The sequence below is a fragment of the Lepisosteus oculatus genome, chromosome 5 (assembly GCF_040954835.1).
Source record: "Lepisosteus oculatus isolate fLepOcu1 chromosome 5, fLepOcu1.hap2, whole genome shotgun sequence".
Taxonomy (NCBI): domain Eukaryota; kingdom Metazoa; phylum Chordata; class Actinopteri; order Semionotiformes; family Lepisosteidae; genus Lepisosteus; species Lepisosteus oculatus.
The window spans coordinates 1,173,051-1,190,807 of NC_090700.1; the positions used below are offsets into that span (position 1 = coordinate 1,173,051).

The 17,757-nt window shown below is 42.9% G+C and overlaps 2 protein-coding genes across 9 annotated transcripts in view; one reads left to right on the plus strand and one right to left on the minus strand.

Moving 5' to 3' along the window:
* sacs (sacsin molecular chaperone) overlaps positions 1-14,553 on the plus strand; it is a 36,190-nt gene extending 21,637 nt beyond the window's left edge. For all 4 annotated transcript variants that reach the window (XM_069189818.1, XM_069189819.1, XM_015341456.2 and 1 more), the window contains one exon: positions 1,174-14,553. In XM_069189818.1, the coding sequence (XP_069045919.1) occupies positions 1,174-12,731 (11,558 nt within the window). In that variant the 3' untranslated portion in view covers positions 12,732-14,553. The remainder of the gene's footprint in view (positions 1-1,173) is intronic.
* Positions 14,554-15,387: 834 nt separating this feature from the next.
* The window catches only part of sgcg (sarcoglycan, gamma), a 65,670-nt gene continuing 63,300 nt past the window's right edge, over positions 15,388-17,757 (minus strand). For all 5 annotated transcript variants that reach the window (XM_015341459.2, XM_015341458.2, XM_069189820.1 and 2 more), the window contains exon 8: positions 15,388-17,655. In XM_015341459.2, coding sequence (XP_015196945.2) covers positions 17,482-17,655 — 174 coding nt within the window. In that variant the 3' untranslated portion in view covers positions 15,388-17,481. The remainder of the gene's footprint in view (positions 17,656-17,757) is intronic.

Here is a 17,757-nt window from a genome sequence, read left to right on the forward strand (position 1 = left end):
AATGTGTTTAGCTTTCTTGGCTAAGTTTAGATGTATTTCTTTGAGAGGAATTATCTTACAGTTGCTGAATAAAACTAAAAACTCTGATTCTTTGTACATACGTGTACCTGGAAACACCTCTGACACTAATTGGCTTTCTAAAATGGGACTTAAATAATTTCTTAAAATAGTTTTCCTCTCTACACTTTGTGCATCCTATTTCTGGACTTTGAGTGATGACCCTATTTATAAGTATGTTTATTAACCAGAACTTTAAATAAAATGAGATAAATTAAGCAGAGTACAGAAGAATAAAATATGAAACGGTAATAAACTGTTATAATCTGTTTTGTTGCAGGGTTTGTACTATATAATTAACTGAATAAGATACCTTGTGTAGCTCCTACAGTATATGTACTACAGGAATTCTGCGTGCTCTCCACACTGAAGTGCTATTCAGGTCTCTTGACTATGTGCTCTTGCAGTGAACTCCAATCAGGATTGAGCTGAACAGTGCAGTAGAATGTTATAAACAGTAGATCAACAGGACTGTATTGTGGTAACAGACTGAGATAAACTTTCATAAAAGCAGATTTAACAGAGAAACGTGTTTCTGATCTGATTAAAAATGCAATTGCAGGGTCTTGATTTCTCTGTGGTTATTTCTTTCTGTCTCCCTTTCCCCCTAGCCGTTTTTTTAGAGAACACAGGCATGTCTCACCAGCTTGTTCTGAAAACTGAGGACAGGCTGGGCCATTAGACTTTCTTTACACTGTCAGAACACCAGAAAGTGAATGAAGGCCATTGGGCTCCTCATGCTCAGATGGCTCTGTTTTTCTGTAGTCACATTGACAGTCTTGTTTGCTTGGGACAGCAGTTCAGAGTATTTAATCAAGCCTAACCTGTCTTTGGTGTCTTTGGATGGTAGGAAATAACAGGAGAACATGATCCAAGTACCCAGGGTAGACTCCACACAGAGAGGGATGCCAAACTCTAACTCAGGCCTAGAAGTCTGCAGTATTTCTGCCTAAATTAAATAACTTTTGCTTAAGTGTGCAGGATTTAGCTGCAGACAAAAATTGACACTGAAGGAGAATGACCAGGATTGATGTCGCACCAGCACCCCTATAAATTAGTTGTTTGCAAAGCATTGTGATTTTGTGATACACGTGATTTCCCTTTTATTTCCCACAGGGAGACCGTGCACTCAGCTGCAGATACTAACGCCTGAGCGATCGGCTCGTCTCATCAAGGAGATCCTGACGACAGTGTGGCCTTCCAGAGACGCATCAGTACCTTGGAGCCCTGGCAATCAAGAGAAAAATCACCCTTCAGTTTCTTGGCTCAAAATGGTGTGGAAGTACCTCTACATTAATTTCCCTGAGGACCTTAGTACCTTTGAGGACATGCCTTTGATCCCAAACGTGCCCTTGGAAGACACCGTAACATCTTTAGAGCTGCTGAGGCTTAAAACCCCATCCCCAATCATTCTAGAAAGCGAAGAGGAGTCTCCTCTGCCTGAGCACCTCCCAGAGATCATTAAAAAACTTGGAGGAATCATCATCCAAAAACTGGACTCGTCCTTGCAGCACCCTCTTCTCCATAAATACATCCATCCGCCCACGGCTTGCTCAGTGCTGCAGATCATGGACAGGTCCTCCACTCAGAGGGTGGCTAGTCAGGTTACGGCCTTTCCTGCCAAGTACAAAGTTGCGTTGAGAAGTTTCTTAGCTCGCCTTCCTGATGTCAATGAGAAAGAGATGCGAATCCTCCAGGAGCTCATGATATTTGAGAAGATAGGGCCACTGGACGAGAAAGGGACTCCAGCATTTACTGTGTTGAAGGGAGCTAAAGCTTTGCAGCATGCGGCAAAACTTCCACCCAACATCAGGCTGTCCGTCAATGTGATTGACAACAGCGATGAAGCGGCTGTTCGCCTCATCAAGATGTTGAACGTGGAGCAGCTGAAGAGCACTGACTGTTTAAAGTTGATTATTCAAGACATTGAAAAGGGCTTTTACTCAAAAGAGGAAATAACTGAGATCATGCTTTGGGTACTGAAACATCTGTCATTCCTAAAAAATGAAAATCCGGCTGTGATACAATGGTTGTCATCGCTGAAGTTTATTCAGACCGCTCATGGAAAGCTTGTTGCTGCCACTGAACTTTTTGATCCAGAGTTAGAGATCCTGCAGAGCTTGTTCTACACTGAAGAAAAGATTAGGTTTCCACCGAGCACATTTACTTCATCTCCCGACATTCTCCATTCTTTAAGACAGTTGGGCTTAAAAAATGAAGTGCAGCTGAGTGAGAAGGATGTTCTTCAGGTCGCGAGGAAAATCGAGGATTTACAGAGGACTGTCAGAAGTGAGTGGGGTCCCCTGCTTGAGAAAGCCAAAACACTGTTGACTATCTTAACAAAACAAACCAAGTTAGTGAAGTCGTCAGAAATCCAGGTTTCCTTGCAGAAGCTAAAGTGGGTGCCTGTGTGTAAGGACAGACCTCTAAACTATCCACATTCCCTGGAATGGAAGGGAGATAACTTGAACATCTCTTCCCTTTGTGAAATGTGTGATATATCTCAAGCAGTGTTAGTGGGCTCCTCAGTTGCCCTGGTGGAGAGGATTTCTGCAGGCATGAAAAAGGCTCTAAAGTTATCTATAGAACCCCAAGTAGACCAGGTACTGCAGCATTTAAAGGCAGTGGTTGACTGGCACAGATCGCAGGCATTCACAACAGAAGACTGGTACCAATTCCAACAAATACTCCTTGAGATTTACGAATTCATGCAAGAACATCTGGAAAGTGCTAGAGAAGTTATTAAGTCATTGCCATTTGCCTGGGTCTGGACAGGGAAAACCTTTTCTTCCCCTGTGCAAACGGTTCTAAAACCCATTCCTGATCTTGATCTGCAGCCTTATTTGTACTCCCTGCCCAAAACCATAGCAAAATTCCACAAACTCTTTCAGTTCTGTGGATCAGTCGAACAGGTTATTCCTGAGCATGTGTTTGAGGTTATCAGCATCATAAAAGAATGCAGTGAACGGGAAATGACAAAGGAGGAGAGCAAGCAGAACCTCCTGCTTTTGCTCAACATCCTCCGATGGCTTTATAGCAACCAGATCTCTGTAGCTCTTGACACGCCTGTACCCATACTATACATCAAGGATCCACACAGACTAGTCATGAAGCCCATACATGAATGCAGCTACTGTGACATTAAAGTGGATGACCTTAACGACTTGCTTGATGATGTGTCAGAACCAATTATTTTGGTTCATGATGATATCCCCATGAAAACAGCAGAATGGTTAAAGGTGCCTTGCCTGAGCACTAGACTCATCAACCCAGAAAACCTGGGCTTTGAGCAGTCAGGCCAGCGGGAACCCCTGACAGTGAGAATTAAGAATATTTTAGAGGAGTACCCTTCAGTTTCCGATATCTTCAAGGAGCTGCTACAAAATGCTGATGACGCCGGTGCAACAGAGTGTAGCTTCTTAATTGACATGCGGAAGAATCTTGATATCCGAGAGAACCTGTTAGATCCTGGCATGTCTGTTTGTCATGGTCCCTCGTTGTGGTCCTTCAACAACTCTGTCTTCTCGGACTCAGACTTTGTAAATATAACCAGGTTGGGAGGGTCTATGAAGAGGTGCGAAGCTGACAAAGTGGGGAAATTTGGCCTGGGCTTTAACTCGGTGTATCATGTCACTGATATCCCCATCATTATGAGCAGGGAGTTCATGATCATGTTTGATCCTAACATCAACCACTTGAGCAAGCATATCAGAGACCGATCCAATCCAGGAATTAAAATCAACTGGAGCAAACAACAAAAACGGTTAAGAAAGTTTCCTAACCAGTTCAAGCCATTCATTAATGTTTTTAATTGCAAGTTGCCGCTTTCACAGGAGTTACCTTACAAGTACAATGGGACTCTTTTTCGTCTCCCCTTCAGAACTGAGCAAGAGGCTTCTGTGAGTGAAATAAGTGGCCTGTATTACAATACCACTGATATTTACTCACTTGTAGATGAGTTCAGTATCTGTGGACACAGGCTGATTCTCTTCACGCAGTACGTGGGCTCGATGGTTCTAAAGTACCTGAAGTATGAAGAGCCAAACCCTGCTGGCTCACAGGATGTAGTCACCATAAACAAATGTGTGTGGTCTTCTAAGGCTACATATGGACCAGTAAGCATCTTGAAAGCAGCTGCAAAGGTGATGAAAAAGGTTGCAAACACTAACAGAGTGCCCTCTGACATCCCCAGATCTGCCTGCATCATTAGGATTGTGGTCGAAGAGTTTCATAATGTGTTCAGGCGCATCGTTGATCTCCAGTCCCCTCTTTTTAGAGGTCCAGAGGACGATCCGTCGTCTTATTTTGAGCTTGCTGCCAAAGGTTCTCAAGCCAAAAGGGGAAGTGAAGAAGTTCCCCAAAAAGCCGTAGATATTACCAACTGGCTTATATGCTCATGCATGGATGTCGGCGAAGCCCTCAAATTTTCACTAAACGAAAGTGGGAGGAGGCTTGGTTTGGTCCCATGTGGAGGCGTGGCTGTGCTGCTTGCTGAAAAAGACGACCACGTTTGGACGGTAAAGACAAACCCGACTCCTATTGGGGAAGTATTTTGTTATCTGCCTCTCCGAATCAAGACTGGGCTGCCTGTTCACATCAATGGATGTTTTGCTGTGACATCAAACCGCAAAGAAATTTGGAAGACAGACACAAAAGGACGCTGGAATTCTATTTTTATGAGACATGTGATTGTTCAAGCATACCTAGAAGCACTTAACACACTCCGCGTCATGGCAATAAATGGCGAACTAGTCAACTACAACTACTATGCAGCATGGCCTGACCCCAGTCTTGTTCATGATGACTTTGCATTGGTCAGTCAAGGAGTTTACCAAGAAATAGCTAAGGGGGGAGACAGAGATCTTGCAAAGGTTTTTTCGGATGGCAAAAACTATGTATCCATCAAGTACGTGCGCTTTCTGGATGATTCTTTGCTGTGCCGTCCAGATATTGGTCCTGCTGCCTTCAAGATATTTTTGAAGTATCTTAGAAAGAGTGGTTCTCAAGACCTCTGTGCCGTCGAGCTTCCCTACTGGGTTAAGGAAGGATTTGAAGATGCTGGATGCAAGGGCATGCTCATGGAAAACACTTTAACAGAGAAGCAGTTCTTCTCAGATGTCTTTTTCCCACACATCCAAGATATTGAGAAGGAGCTGCGTGACCCTTTAATGTACTATGTCCTCAATGAGAAAGTAGAAGAGTTTGCAGCTATCCTGAAAGTGACACCATGTATTCCATGCTCTGGAAAATCCAATCAACTTGTTGTTCCTTCAAGAGTCATTCATCCAGAGGGAAGAGTTGCAAAACTGTATGACACCAGTGATGGACGTTTTCCACAGGGAACCTCGTCAGACTACCTCAATCCAGTAGTGTTGGTCAAGCTGGTACAGCTGGGAATGGTGAAGGATGATATTTCCTGGGAGGACCTGATCGAACGTGCAGAGTCTGTTGCAGCACTAAATGAAAGTGACCATACTGCAGCATGTGTCCGTGGCAGTACACTATTAAGCCTTGTAGATGAAAAGTTAAAAATAAGAGACCCAAGAGCAGGAGAGTTTAAAGAGAAGATTCAGAACATTCGGTTTCTCCCATTCTTGACAAAGCCAGCTGGTTTCTCTTTACCATGGCATGGGAATAACTTTCCTCCATCAACAATGTTCACAGCTACTGACCTTTACACAACTGAGCACCAAGACACTGTCTGCCTGATGAAGCCTATCCTCAATGAGAACTCACCATCTTTTAAGGGATGCGGTCCCATCACCTTGGCAGTGAAGGATTTTCTGGGGTTAATAAAAAAGCCAACTGTCGAACTTGTAATGAACCAACTCAAAGAACTTTCTAAATCCTTTGATGGGGTTACCCTGTATCAGGAAAATATTACTAACGCCTGCTACAAGTTTCTGCATGAAGAAATGTTACAGAATGATGATGCAAAAGAAAAGATAATGCAAGAGCTTAAAAACTTCTGCTCCATTCTTGTGGAGAATACTTATATCGATCCAGCAAAGGTTGCTTTCCATTTGAACTTTGATGCTGCTCCATACCTTTACCAGCTTCCAAATAAATACAGAAACAGTTTCCGGGAGCTTTTCGAGAATGTTGGGGTTCAGCCCAGCTTCACCGTTAAGAACTTTGCTGCTGTTCTGGAAGCTGTAAAAAAAGAATGTGGCCGAAAACCCCTCTCTGAAGACAGCTTCCAGCTCTGCCGTAGAATTGTTAGCGAAGGAATATGGGGTTTGATCAGAGACAAAAGCCAGGAATTCTGTCAGAGTACATACGGGGAGATACTTTTACCGGATTCCCATTCTTCACTCCAGCCATCTAAATCTCTCTGTTACAATGACTGTCCTTGGATCAAAGTCAGAGACACCACCGTGAAGTACTGCCATGCTGACATTCCCAGAGAGGTGGCAGTAAAGCTGGGGGCCATTCCCAAGCGCCACAAAGCACTCGAGCGCTATGCATCCAACATTTGCTTCACAACTCTCGGCAGCGAATTTGGACAGAAAGAGAAGCTTACTAGCAGAATCAAAAGCATTCTGAATGCTTACCCGTCAGAAAAAGAGATGCTGAAGGAGCTGCTGCAGAATGCAGACGACGCCAAAGCTACAGAAATTTACTTTGTGTTCGATCCCAGGAGTCATCCGACGGACAGGATATTTGACGATAAGTGGGTTCCGATGCAGGGGCCAGCCCTTTGCGTGTACAATAATCAACCTTTTACAGAAGACGATATACGAGGAATCCAGAACCTGGGGCGTGGGACAAAAGAAGGGAACCCAGGAAAGACCGGGCAGTACGGGATAGGTTTTAACTCCGTTTACCATATCACAGATTGCCCTTCTTTCATTTCCAACAATGACATTCTTTGCATTTTTGATCCTCATGCACGCTATGCACCAGGATCAACATCTGTTAGCCCTGGGAGAATGTTCAGAGACCTGGATTCTGACTTCAGAACACAGTTTTCCGATGTCCTAAACCTCTATCTGGGGGAACGTTTTAAACTTGATCGCTGCACAATGTTTAGATTCCCCATACGCACTGCGGACATGGCCAAGGTTTCAGAAATCTCTTCTGTACCTGCCTCGGACAGAATGGTGCAGAATCTCCTTGAAAAACTGAAAGCTGATGGCGCGGAGCTCCTCATGTTCCTTAATCACATGGAGAAAATTTCAATCTGTGAAGTTGAGAAGGGCACGGGTGAGCTGAAAGTCTTGTACTCTGTGACTGCTAAAATCACTGATGGAGACCGTCTGAAACGTAAGCAGTTTCATGCTTCTGTAGTTGACAGTGTTGCAAAAAAGAAGCCCCTGACTCAAATCCCTGTCCAGCAGATCACATACACAATGGATATTGAAGACTCTGATGGCAATTTAATGACTTGGCTGGTCTGCAACAGATCTGGCTTTTCGAACACACAAAAAGTCTCAAAGAGTGTGATTTCAGCCCACAAGAATGAAGATATAACTCTATTTCCTCGTGGTGGTGTGGCGGCATGCATTAGCCACAACTATAAAAAGCCCCACCGAGCTTTCTGCTTCTTGCCCCTGTCTTTAGAGACTGGTTTGCCCTTTCACGTGAATGGTCACTTTGCTTTAGATTCTGCTAGGAGGAACCTGTGGCGGGATGACAATGGAGTTGGGGTGAGGAGTGACTGGAATAACAACCTTATGACAGCCTTGATAGCGCCAGCCTATGTGGAGCTTTTAATTCAGTTGAAGAGACGCTTCTTCCCAGGCTCTGATCCTACTCTTACTGTGTTACAAGGAACAGCTATCCACATCGTAAAAGACACTCTGAGGAAATTTCTGTTCTTCTTCCCTGTAAATCGGCTTGACATTCAGCCAGATTGGTATTGTCTTGTCAAGGCCGTATACAGCTGCATTCACGCTGACCTGAAGCGCTTACTGCCAGTTGTTCGGGCTCCTCATATAGACAATACGGACTTGCACGCAGCCATTTACATATCGTGGGTGAATACGTCCACTGCCCCTAAAGGACAAGCGTTTTTTGACAACCTGCTTCAGGATGAACTACAGCACCTGAAGAATACAGAGTACAACATCACCACACGCAAAACCATTGCAGAAAACGTCTACAGATTGAAAGCTTTGCTTTTAGATGTTGGCTTTAATTTGGTCCACAATTGTGATGAGACAGCAAGTCTTTACTATTGTCTCGAAGATGCCGGAATTCCTGTGAGTTACGTGACTCCAGCAGATGTTCGTAGCTTCCTTCTCACATTTTCCTCCCCCGACTCGAACTGCCAGGTGGGGAAACTGCCCTGTCGACTCCAGCAGTCAAATTTCAAGCTGTTCCACAGTCTCAAACTTCTGGTTGACTACTGCTTTAAAGATGCAGAAGAAACTGAAATCAAAATAGAGGGGTTACCTCTGTTGATAACAATGGATAACATCCTGCAAGTGTTTGACAGCAAAAGACCAAAGTTTCTGACCACTCACCATGACTTGATCCCGTCACGAAAGGAACTTTTCATGAACACGCTCTACATGAAATACAGCAATATCCTTCTGAAGTCTGATGTGGCAAAAGTCTTCGACATCAGCAGCCTGGGGGATCTGCTGGGGTCTGTGCTTCCACGGGAGTACAGAACAAGGGCTGTGGTGAAGTGGAAAGACAACTATGCCAGTGAGTCATGGCTGAAGAATGTTTGGCATTTTATAAGTGACAATGTCTGCATCAAAGAGGAACAATCTGACCTAAAACCAAAATTTGAGACTGTTCTAGATATTCTGAAGGACTGGGCTTTGTTACCAGGAACAAAGTTCATGGTTTCCAGCAACATGTTAGTGGTACCAGAGTGTGATGTTTTGCTACCTCTCAGCCTGATTTATGCAGCTATTTTTCCAAATGGACAGAATGACAAAGTGTTTCACACCTTGATGAAGGCAGGATGTATTCAGCTTGCACTGAACAAGATCTGCACTAAAGAAAACCCTGTAGTGCCTTTTCTGGCCCATCACACAGCAAATATAGACAATCCCTCCAGCATCCTTAAAGCTTTAGAGTACATGATTCAGACTTCAGCCTTCAACACAGGGGGCCTGAAGAACAATGATTTTGAAGCACTTCTCTTATACTTCAATTGCAATTTAATAAATTTGTCTCAGGAAGATGTGCACAGCCTGAAGTTGCTTCCCTGTTACAAATCAGTTAGCGGTCGGTACATCAACATCTCCAAATTTGGGTCCTGTTTTGTTCTCACAAAAAGCATTCCCTCTGCCGATATGGAAAAATGGGCGCAGTCTACATCATCTGCCTTTCTGGTTGATAATCCACAGTTGAGGGAACTTTATGGTTTCCTTGGCTGTGTTCCAGTTGACGACCTTGAAGTTTACTTAAAGCATTTGCTTCCAAAGTTCGACAGTCTTTCCTATGATGCAAAGATTGAACACTTAATTTATCTGAAGGACAGGCTCCTGAGTATGGAAGATTACTCCGTAATTAAGGATCAGCTATATGAAAAACTTGAAAGCCTTTCATTTATTTATGATTCGACAAGAAGACTAAAACCTGCAAAAACATTTTTTGACCGAACTGTTAAAGTGTTTGAAGTGATGCTGCCTGAAAAGGCATTCATACCCAATGAGTTCTTCAAGAAAATCGAACTGGTATCAAAGCCCAAGAATGGAACCTCTTTCCTTGCCACCTGGATATCTTTCCTGAGGAATGTAGGTTTGAAGCATGTCATTTCTCAACAGCAGGTGCTGCAGTTTGCTAAGGAAGTTAGCATAAAAGCTCAGACTGAGAATTGGTCCAAAGAAAAAACCCAAAATGTAGTAGATGTTCTTCTCAATCACATTTTCAATGAGAGAACAGACCTCTTCCTTGGAACATTTATTAAAGAGCTTTCGATGATCCCATTTTTGTGCCCAGAACGTGCCACTGCAGAACTTCTTCGGCTTCATGCTCAGTACCAAGAGATTAATGGCACTCTCCCCCTAATTCGTTTTAATGGATCACAGGTGAACCCAAAGTTCAAGCAAGCAGATGTCATGCAGTTGCTCTGGACCTCCTGCCCCGTCCTACCAGAAAAAGCTACTCCAGCAAGCATCAAAGAACAGGAAGGGAGCACCTTAAGTGCACAGGAACAACTAGATCAGGTCTTGACCATGCTGAATGTCAACATGGATCCGCCTTTGGACAAAGTAATTAGCAACTGCAAGAATATCTGCAGCATACCTAACCTAGATGATGACATGGTCAAAACAAGGGTCAAAGTTTTAAGGAGCACTTATGAATTTCTGAATGCAGATAAGAGGGATTTTCGCTTTCACCTTCGAGGTGTTGCCTTTGTTATGGTTGAAGATGGCTGGAAACTCCTAAAACCAGAAGAGGTTGTCATTAATCTGGAAAATGAATCTGACTTCAAACCATACTTGTACAAACTGCCTTTGGAACTTGGAACATTTCATCAGCTGTTTAAGCTTTTGGGTACCGAAGACATTGTATCCACAAAACAATATGTTGAAGTTCTGTGTCGCATATTTAGAAATTCTGAAGGCAAGCAGCTAGATCCAAATGAAATGAGAACTGTGAAAAGAGCCGTCTCAGGTCTTTTCAAAAGTCTCCAAAATGAACCAGTTCAAGTCCGGCAAGACTTAGAAATCCTCAGAGATTTAACCTTTTATCTTCCAAGCCATGATGGTAGACTAGCAAAATCTAACACTTTAGTTTTTGATGATGCTCCACATTACAAAAGCAGGATCCAGGGTAACATTGGTGTTCAGATGCTTGTTGACCTGAGTCAGTGTTACCTGGGAAAAGATCATGCATTCCACACTAAGATGATAATGCTGCTTCCTCAAAAGCTCAGGCCCAGGCTCCTCAGTAGTATTTTGGAGGAGCAATTAGATGAAGAAACTCCTAAAATGTGTCAGTTTGGGGCTCTTTGCTCTCTTCAGGGACGTCTTCAGCTGCTCCTTTCATCAGAGCAGTTCATTACAGGGTTGATTCGCATTATGAAGCATGAAAATGACAATGCTTTTTTAGTCAATGAAGAAAAAGCCATTCGATTGTGTAAGGCACTTTGTGAGGGTTTGAAGGTTTCTTGTTTTGAAAAACTGCAGACTACACTGCGGGTAAAAGGCTGTAGCCCCATTCCACAAAGCAGGTGTGAAACGCTTGCCTTTTTAAAAAGGTACGGGACTGCAGTGATCCACCTCTACATTCAGCACTCAGACAGCAAAGATATTAATTTCCTGCTAGCCTTGGCAATGACCCTGAAATCTGCAACAGACAATTTGATCTCTGACACATCATACCTGATTGCTATGCTAGGCTGTAACGACATCTACAGAATTACAGAGAAACTGGACAACTTGGGTGTCAAGTATGATTCTACCGAACCCTCGAAACTTGAACTTCCTCTTCCTGGGACGCCCATACCAGCTGAAATTCACCATATCCTGCTAATGGACCCCATGAATGTGTTCTACCCCGGGGAATATGTGGGGTATCTTGTTGATTCTGAAGGAGGGGATGTCTATGGCTCCTATCAGCCCACTTACACCTATGCTATCATCGTTCAAGAAGTAGAACGGGAGGAGGAGGAAAACCCAAGCTTTCTAGGGAAACTATTCCAGATTGACATTGGATACAGCGAGTACAAGATTGTCAGCTCGCTGGACCTGTATAAGTTCTCGAGACAAGACGAAAGTTCTCACATCCGGGACAGTGCGCCTTCCACACCCACAAGCCCCTCTGAATGCCCCTCCCCGGGTCCCCGCATGGTGCCCCCACTCTTCCCAGGGAAGGAGAGCCACAGGGCTGCTCCATCAAAGCAGTCCCCTCACAAATTAAAGCTCAATGCTCTGCCAGACATCCTCAAAGAAGTGACCTCCGTGATCGAGCAAGCGTGGAAGCTCCCGGAGTCGGAGAGGAAGAAGACCATTCGGAGGCTGTACCTCAAGTGGCACCCTGACAAGAATGCCGAAAACCTGGAAATAGCGACGGAGGTGTTCAAGCACTTGCAGAATGAGATCAGCCGGCTGGAGAAACAAAGCCTGGCAGAGCAGGCTGCCGACAGGGCCTCCAGGAGGCCCTTCTCCACCTCATCCACTCGCTTCCAGTCAGAGGCCAAGTTTTCATTCCAGAGGTTTTACACGTCATGGAACCAGGAAGCCACAAGCCACAAGTCGGAGAAACAGCAGTTCCGAGAACAGTTCACGAGCTACTCGGGATCTTCCCACTCTCCCCGTTTCTTTGTGCCCCCAACCTTCAAGTCTGTGGGCAATCCAGTCGAGGCTCGCCGGTGGCTCAGGCAGGCGAGAGCGAACTTCTCCGCTGCGCGGAACGACCTGCACAAGAACGCCAACGAGTGGGTGTGTTTCAAGTGCTACCTGGCCACCAAGCTGGCCCTCATAGCAGCGGACTATGCAGTCAGAGGGAAGTCGGACAAAGACGTGAAGCCTGCTGCTCTGGCACAGAAGGTGGAGGAGTACCACGAGCAGCTGGTAGGACTGGCGAATGACGTGCACATTTTGGAGGCTTACGGTGTGGACAGCCTGAGGACGCGCTACCCTGACCTCCTGCCCTTCCCCCAGATTCCCAACGACCGGTACACCTCGGAAGTGGCCATGAGGGTGATGGAATGCACAGCTCGTGTCATTATAAAACTTGAGAATTTTGTTCAGCAGAAAATATGATTCAGCTGTGATAGTGCTGTGAAGAGAAAGTAATATTTATACCCTATATATGTATGCATACATCTTCCAAACGTGGGAGAAAACAATAGTGGCTGTGTGCAATGTAGATGAAAATATTAAAGCGTTGAGGTAAAATTATGTTTCCAGCTGGCAGCTTTGGTATGCAGTATTGTTACTGTAAGTGTGTACGCAATATCTTAGATTACGGCTGCTTCTTATATAAAACAAGCAGCTATCTGAGCCTGAAAATAAATTGCTCATCCTTTTCTTTTCCCGTATAAAGGCACAGGATGGCTTTTAGCTGCGTAGCTGTACATAAAGAAGCCTCAGCAATTATTGGACTTTTTTTAACCAAAGGCCCCATGATGTATCTTTGCTATCTGGAAAAAAAGATGCTGCTGCATATTGTTTTTATTTACCTTTTATAAAAGTGTTTTTTCTTGAATCATTATAAATGTATTTAAAGAGACAGGAGAAGTTACCTGCACTGGAGAGTTCTTAACATCTAGATTTATATATGGAAAACAAATCAGGAGCCAGGTTTTTTTGTTAAAACTAAAAATAATCTCATAGTATGTAAGGTCACCTTATCAGCTGGACCTGAAAAAAACAAACTTCTATATTTTTATTTGTTTTTTTAAAGAATTGTATTTACATAAGATTGTTTTGTTCTTCTCCAACGGTACATCATTAACCTGCAATGTGTTTTGTGTGGCATTTATCCTGTCAGTCAGAAGTCTTCATCGATCAAGAATGCACTTTCACAAGCGGCTCTTCAATTTGCACTTGCCTTGTGTAAAACACAGAACTTGTGTCTTCCCTTAATATGCTGGGGAACTTTCTATTAATTGCAATTTTGGATGTCACAGGACAGTAACTGAGTGTATAGAGTGAATTCTATACATTTAAGATGCATTTTGTTTAAGATTGTTTAGATGACCATTTTATGTTTGTTCCCTGTTTTGCTTTTGGATCTGCATTGCACACATGCAGTACAAGGATTTTAAATGCTAACTGGTAGGAGCACAACTGTACATTTCTGATGCTGAATTCCTGCAACACAAGTCTGTTACTTTAGCTCTGCCAAGCCTTCATGCCAAGTATCACTAGATTATCTTTGTGCTAAATGAATGTGTGAAAACAGCTGACCGTCTGATCAGGCTGCTGGAATGACATGGTGTATTGACTAACTATAATCACAGTCATACTAGGAATGTTATTCAAGGATCAGTTACACAACCCCACACTCTGGGATTGACGATCATCTCTGGAAGGCAGATTGTTACATTGAGTCAGGGGCAATGCAAGCTTGTTATAAATTGAGAATCAGAGTTGTACTTTTTTATTCCTTGGAAACAATGCAATAAGTAGCAGAGAACATTATGTATTCTGCCAAATTATGTTTTATTCTTCTTATTATTGTTTTTATTATGTTTGATTTTACGGTACCTTTGTCAGTACTGGAGACTTCTCTTCTTGATTGAAGGAAGTTGCAGGTCATATGTTCATATAAGTGGTGCTCACTTTTAAAACATTTTTTTATGTTACTGGATCGAATGGCATCACAGCTGTGCACAAACAGCAGTAAGATGTTTTAATGTCATCTTGCATGTACTGTATATGAGTGTAGATTTCATTTTAAGACAGTTTTCACTTCAATACTTTGCTTATTTAGGTGAAATCACATCTTATTTTGCTTTAAGCTCGCAGTTAAGAGAAATCCTGGCTAGGAAACGTATGCCTTTACCGTGGCTAACCCCTGTATAACTCCATGCTGATGTACAGAGTGCCATAGTTTTAATAAAGCCAAAAGAACAACATGCTCTTCCTTGTGTGTGTGAATCGGCTGAGTGGATCTCTTCTGTAACAGCGAACAAGATGAACGCAGACACATAATGCTGAATTTTACTGACGGGACAGGAGCTCGGTGTAGTCTTTCTCAGAATCAGGAAAAAACACATAGTTCAGTGTGCTTGTCCAGGTCGGGTTTTTCCCTCACTGTTTGAGAGTGGAAATTTTAGCAGTAGTCCCTGGCAGGCTCACAGATCCCTTGGGTGCAGCCTGTATGGACACGCCCTAACAGAAATCGCCCACCGGAGCCCTGGTCTCCTCACCTGCTGCCTGCCTGTTCCTTACTGTGCATTTGTGCATATGGATGCATGACCATACAAGTAGAAAGAGATTTAAAAGTTGTCAAAAAACACAACATTTAAAATAAACCTTGATTGCATATAGTAGGACAAATCAATCCAATCCCTTAGTGATCATTTGTGTCTGAAAACCAAAAAAGTTTTTTTTTTAATAGTACTGAATTCCTGACTTATTAAAATTATTGGAAAGCTCACCGGTAGCCAGTGTACCTACCAAAGCACTGGGGTGATGTGAGCAGAGAAATGAGTCACTAGCCTGGCAGAAGCACCCTGACTTCAATTTCTAACAGAATAACAGTCTTGCTGTCTAAAAAATTTTAAAAAATATGTATCGGTGGCCTTATTTAGGCAAACCTCTCTAATGTGAAGCTGTATTTAAATGTTCTAATTAGGTTGTCTGGTTATTCTCAATGAGCCTTGTTACCTGTACAGAGACGGTCTTGAGCAGTTGGTCAGCTTTACACAGTGTCCACACAATGAAGGACAGGAAAGAGCCAGTAGGCAGATTTAGTTGAATAACACAAAAGCCTTTTATTTCTGCATACAAAGTTTGGTTGTTAATTTCATTGGATTTTATAAGATTGCCTCAGCTTTTTGCCTCAGCGCACAGTGCTCCTTCAATAACATTTAAAGGATTTTGTTTCTGTTATTAAGAAATAATTAAGAAATAAACTGGACTGAACAATGAATGTGCTATAGCAGAATGATACCAGCATCATGTTATATTTCAAAAGTTCTATTTATTTATACATATATTTATATATAAAGTGGGTGTGAAGATATATCTGGGAAATGAGGTGGCAACACTGCCAAATATTACTTTTCCATCAGAGAAAACCAAGGCATTTCTAATTCACAAATCACAATTATTTCTCTAAGCATTTTTCTGGCACTCTTGAAAGGCTGCCTAAGCAAAAACAATAATGTATAAATAATATGAAGCCATTGTTTTGTAATATATACTGCAATAAGGCCCAAAGGAGTTCAAAGGCAAACTGTTTTGTTGATTTTTAGTTTCAGCTGCTATTTAAAATAGGTCTTGCATTTTCACTGCTGTAACTAGCTAGCTTTAAGGTTATATTTGTTCAGATGTGCCGGAGTAGGTCCTATCTCTTTTCCAGTGGCTGTTTTTAACCCCCGTACCACTGATCCTCATAATGTAAATCTCTTTTTAGCTCTGCCTTATTGACTATAATCTCTATATTTTAATTGCCACCAGTTTTAACACATCACTTTCCACAAAACAGAAAATGTCCAGGTCAGTAACTTTAGAAGTCTACCTCTACACTGTTTTTTATTAGTTAGACTGGGCCTTTTCTAACATTGCCATTTCACAAATGTGTTCAAACAAATGTCTTAACCATAATCCTAACAGTGGACACAGTGTTTTGGAAAGAGAGGGTTGAGAATATGCAAGAATGTCACATTAAGGAAAAGCATGATGATATTTATTAATACTGCTTTACCAGGCAGGCTATGTTTTCAGTTATGACCATATTGTATATGCTGGTGTGCTGGTCATATGTAGAATCTTCTGAATGACAAAAATATAGTGAATAAATATAATGAATACGGAAACTCAAAATAGGGAATCACACATCAAGTAGCGGAACCTAGCAGACTACTTGTACCAGCCTGTGAAGTAACGTCTGTAACTTGGTGCGGCCCAGTCATTCTCCAATGAATCAGAACCCTTTCACGACCTTTTCAATGCTAACGAACACCAAACAATCCTCTACTCACATGGCAGTGAAATGGATAACTCTACACACTTAGACAATAACTTGTTTTTGGAAGTATGTAGAAACAAAAAAATGAATGGATTAAAGGTTTCTACTTAAAAAATTAAAAGATCTCTTGTGTGGCACGTTCTCATGTACTGTTTTCCCCACTGGACGTCTTGAGAAAGAACTGACGGTAGTTTGATCCCAGATCTTTGGGGTTTGCTCCTTTCACGCCAAGAACATGCTTGGTGTGTTTCCAAACTTGCTTTTAAATCAAAAAAGAAGCAACATATAGTGGACTGTCTTTCCCATTCCTCGTGAGTAGATTACATTTCAAACAACCTCAATGTTACTGCAAGCACACAAACAACTTGTTGCATAGAAGACACAGGGCCAGGAGCCGAAAAGGCCTCTCTACCGTCTGTGCACACAGCAACACAGAAGAGCTCCAGACAAACACCTGGGTTGGCACCCAGCTCTTTTGCACACGTTAGCAGTTGCCTTTTTTTAAAAACATAGGTAAGTAATTCCGTATTAAAGTGGTGAAAGAATACAACTGTTTACGTGAATGTATACACAGCATTTTAAATTATTGTCTCTAGAACAGTAGAAATGTGGACAAAGCTGCTTGGTATACTGGCAGTTTCCTTTAAAGCTGTATTGTGCTCTTCGGTGTCTCTTGAAGGCTTATGTACTGTAGTTAGTTACCCTTCAGAGAGGAAAGGGGCCCTGGGGATTCTCTGAGACGTCTTCGGTTTCTATTGAAGGCGTGTGTTTTGTCAGTCATTTGGGGCTGAATGTTGACCTCAGAAGCTGAAAGAAAATGAAATCCCAGGAAAAAGCCTCCAGAGAACAGGTAGGAATCCCTGGGGGGGGTTATTGGCAGACACGGCTGTATTCGTGGCACGTGGAACCCACGCCCGCCACAGACAAGTACAGTTTTCCATCTGGGCACACACACACTTCGTAGAGTCCCTGAGAGTTTCCTGGCACTCCTCTCGTCCCCTGAGGTAACTTGGGCAAGCGCACTGTCTCAGCGTCCAGGATCAGCTGTGGAGGAGCAGAGATCAGCGAGAGGTCAGGCCGCAGTATTTATAGGCAGTTGCTACAGCAAGGGTTTTGTCCGTTCCCTGAAGCCTTCCTGCTGCGCGA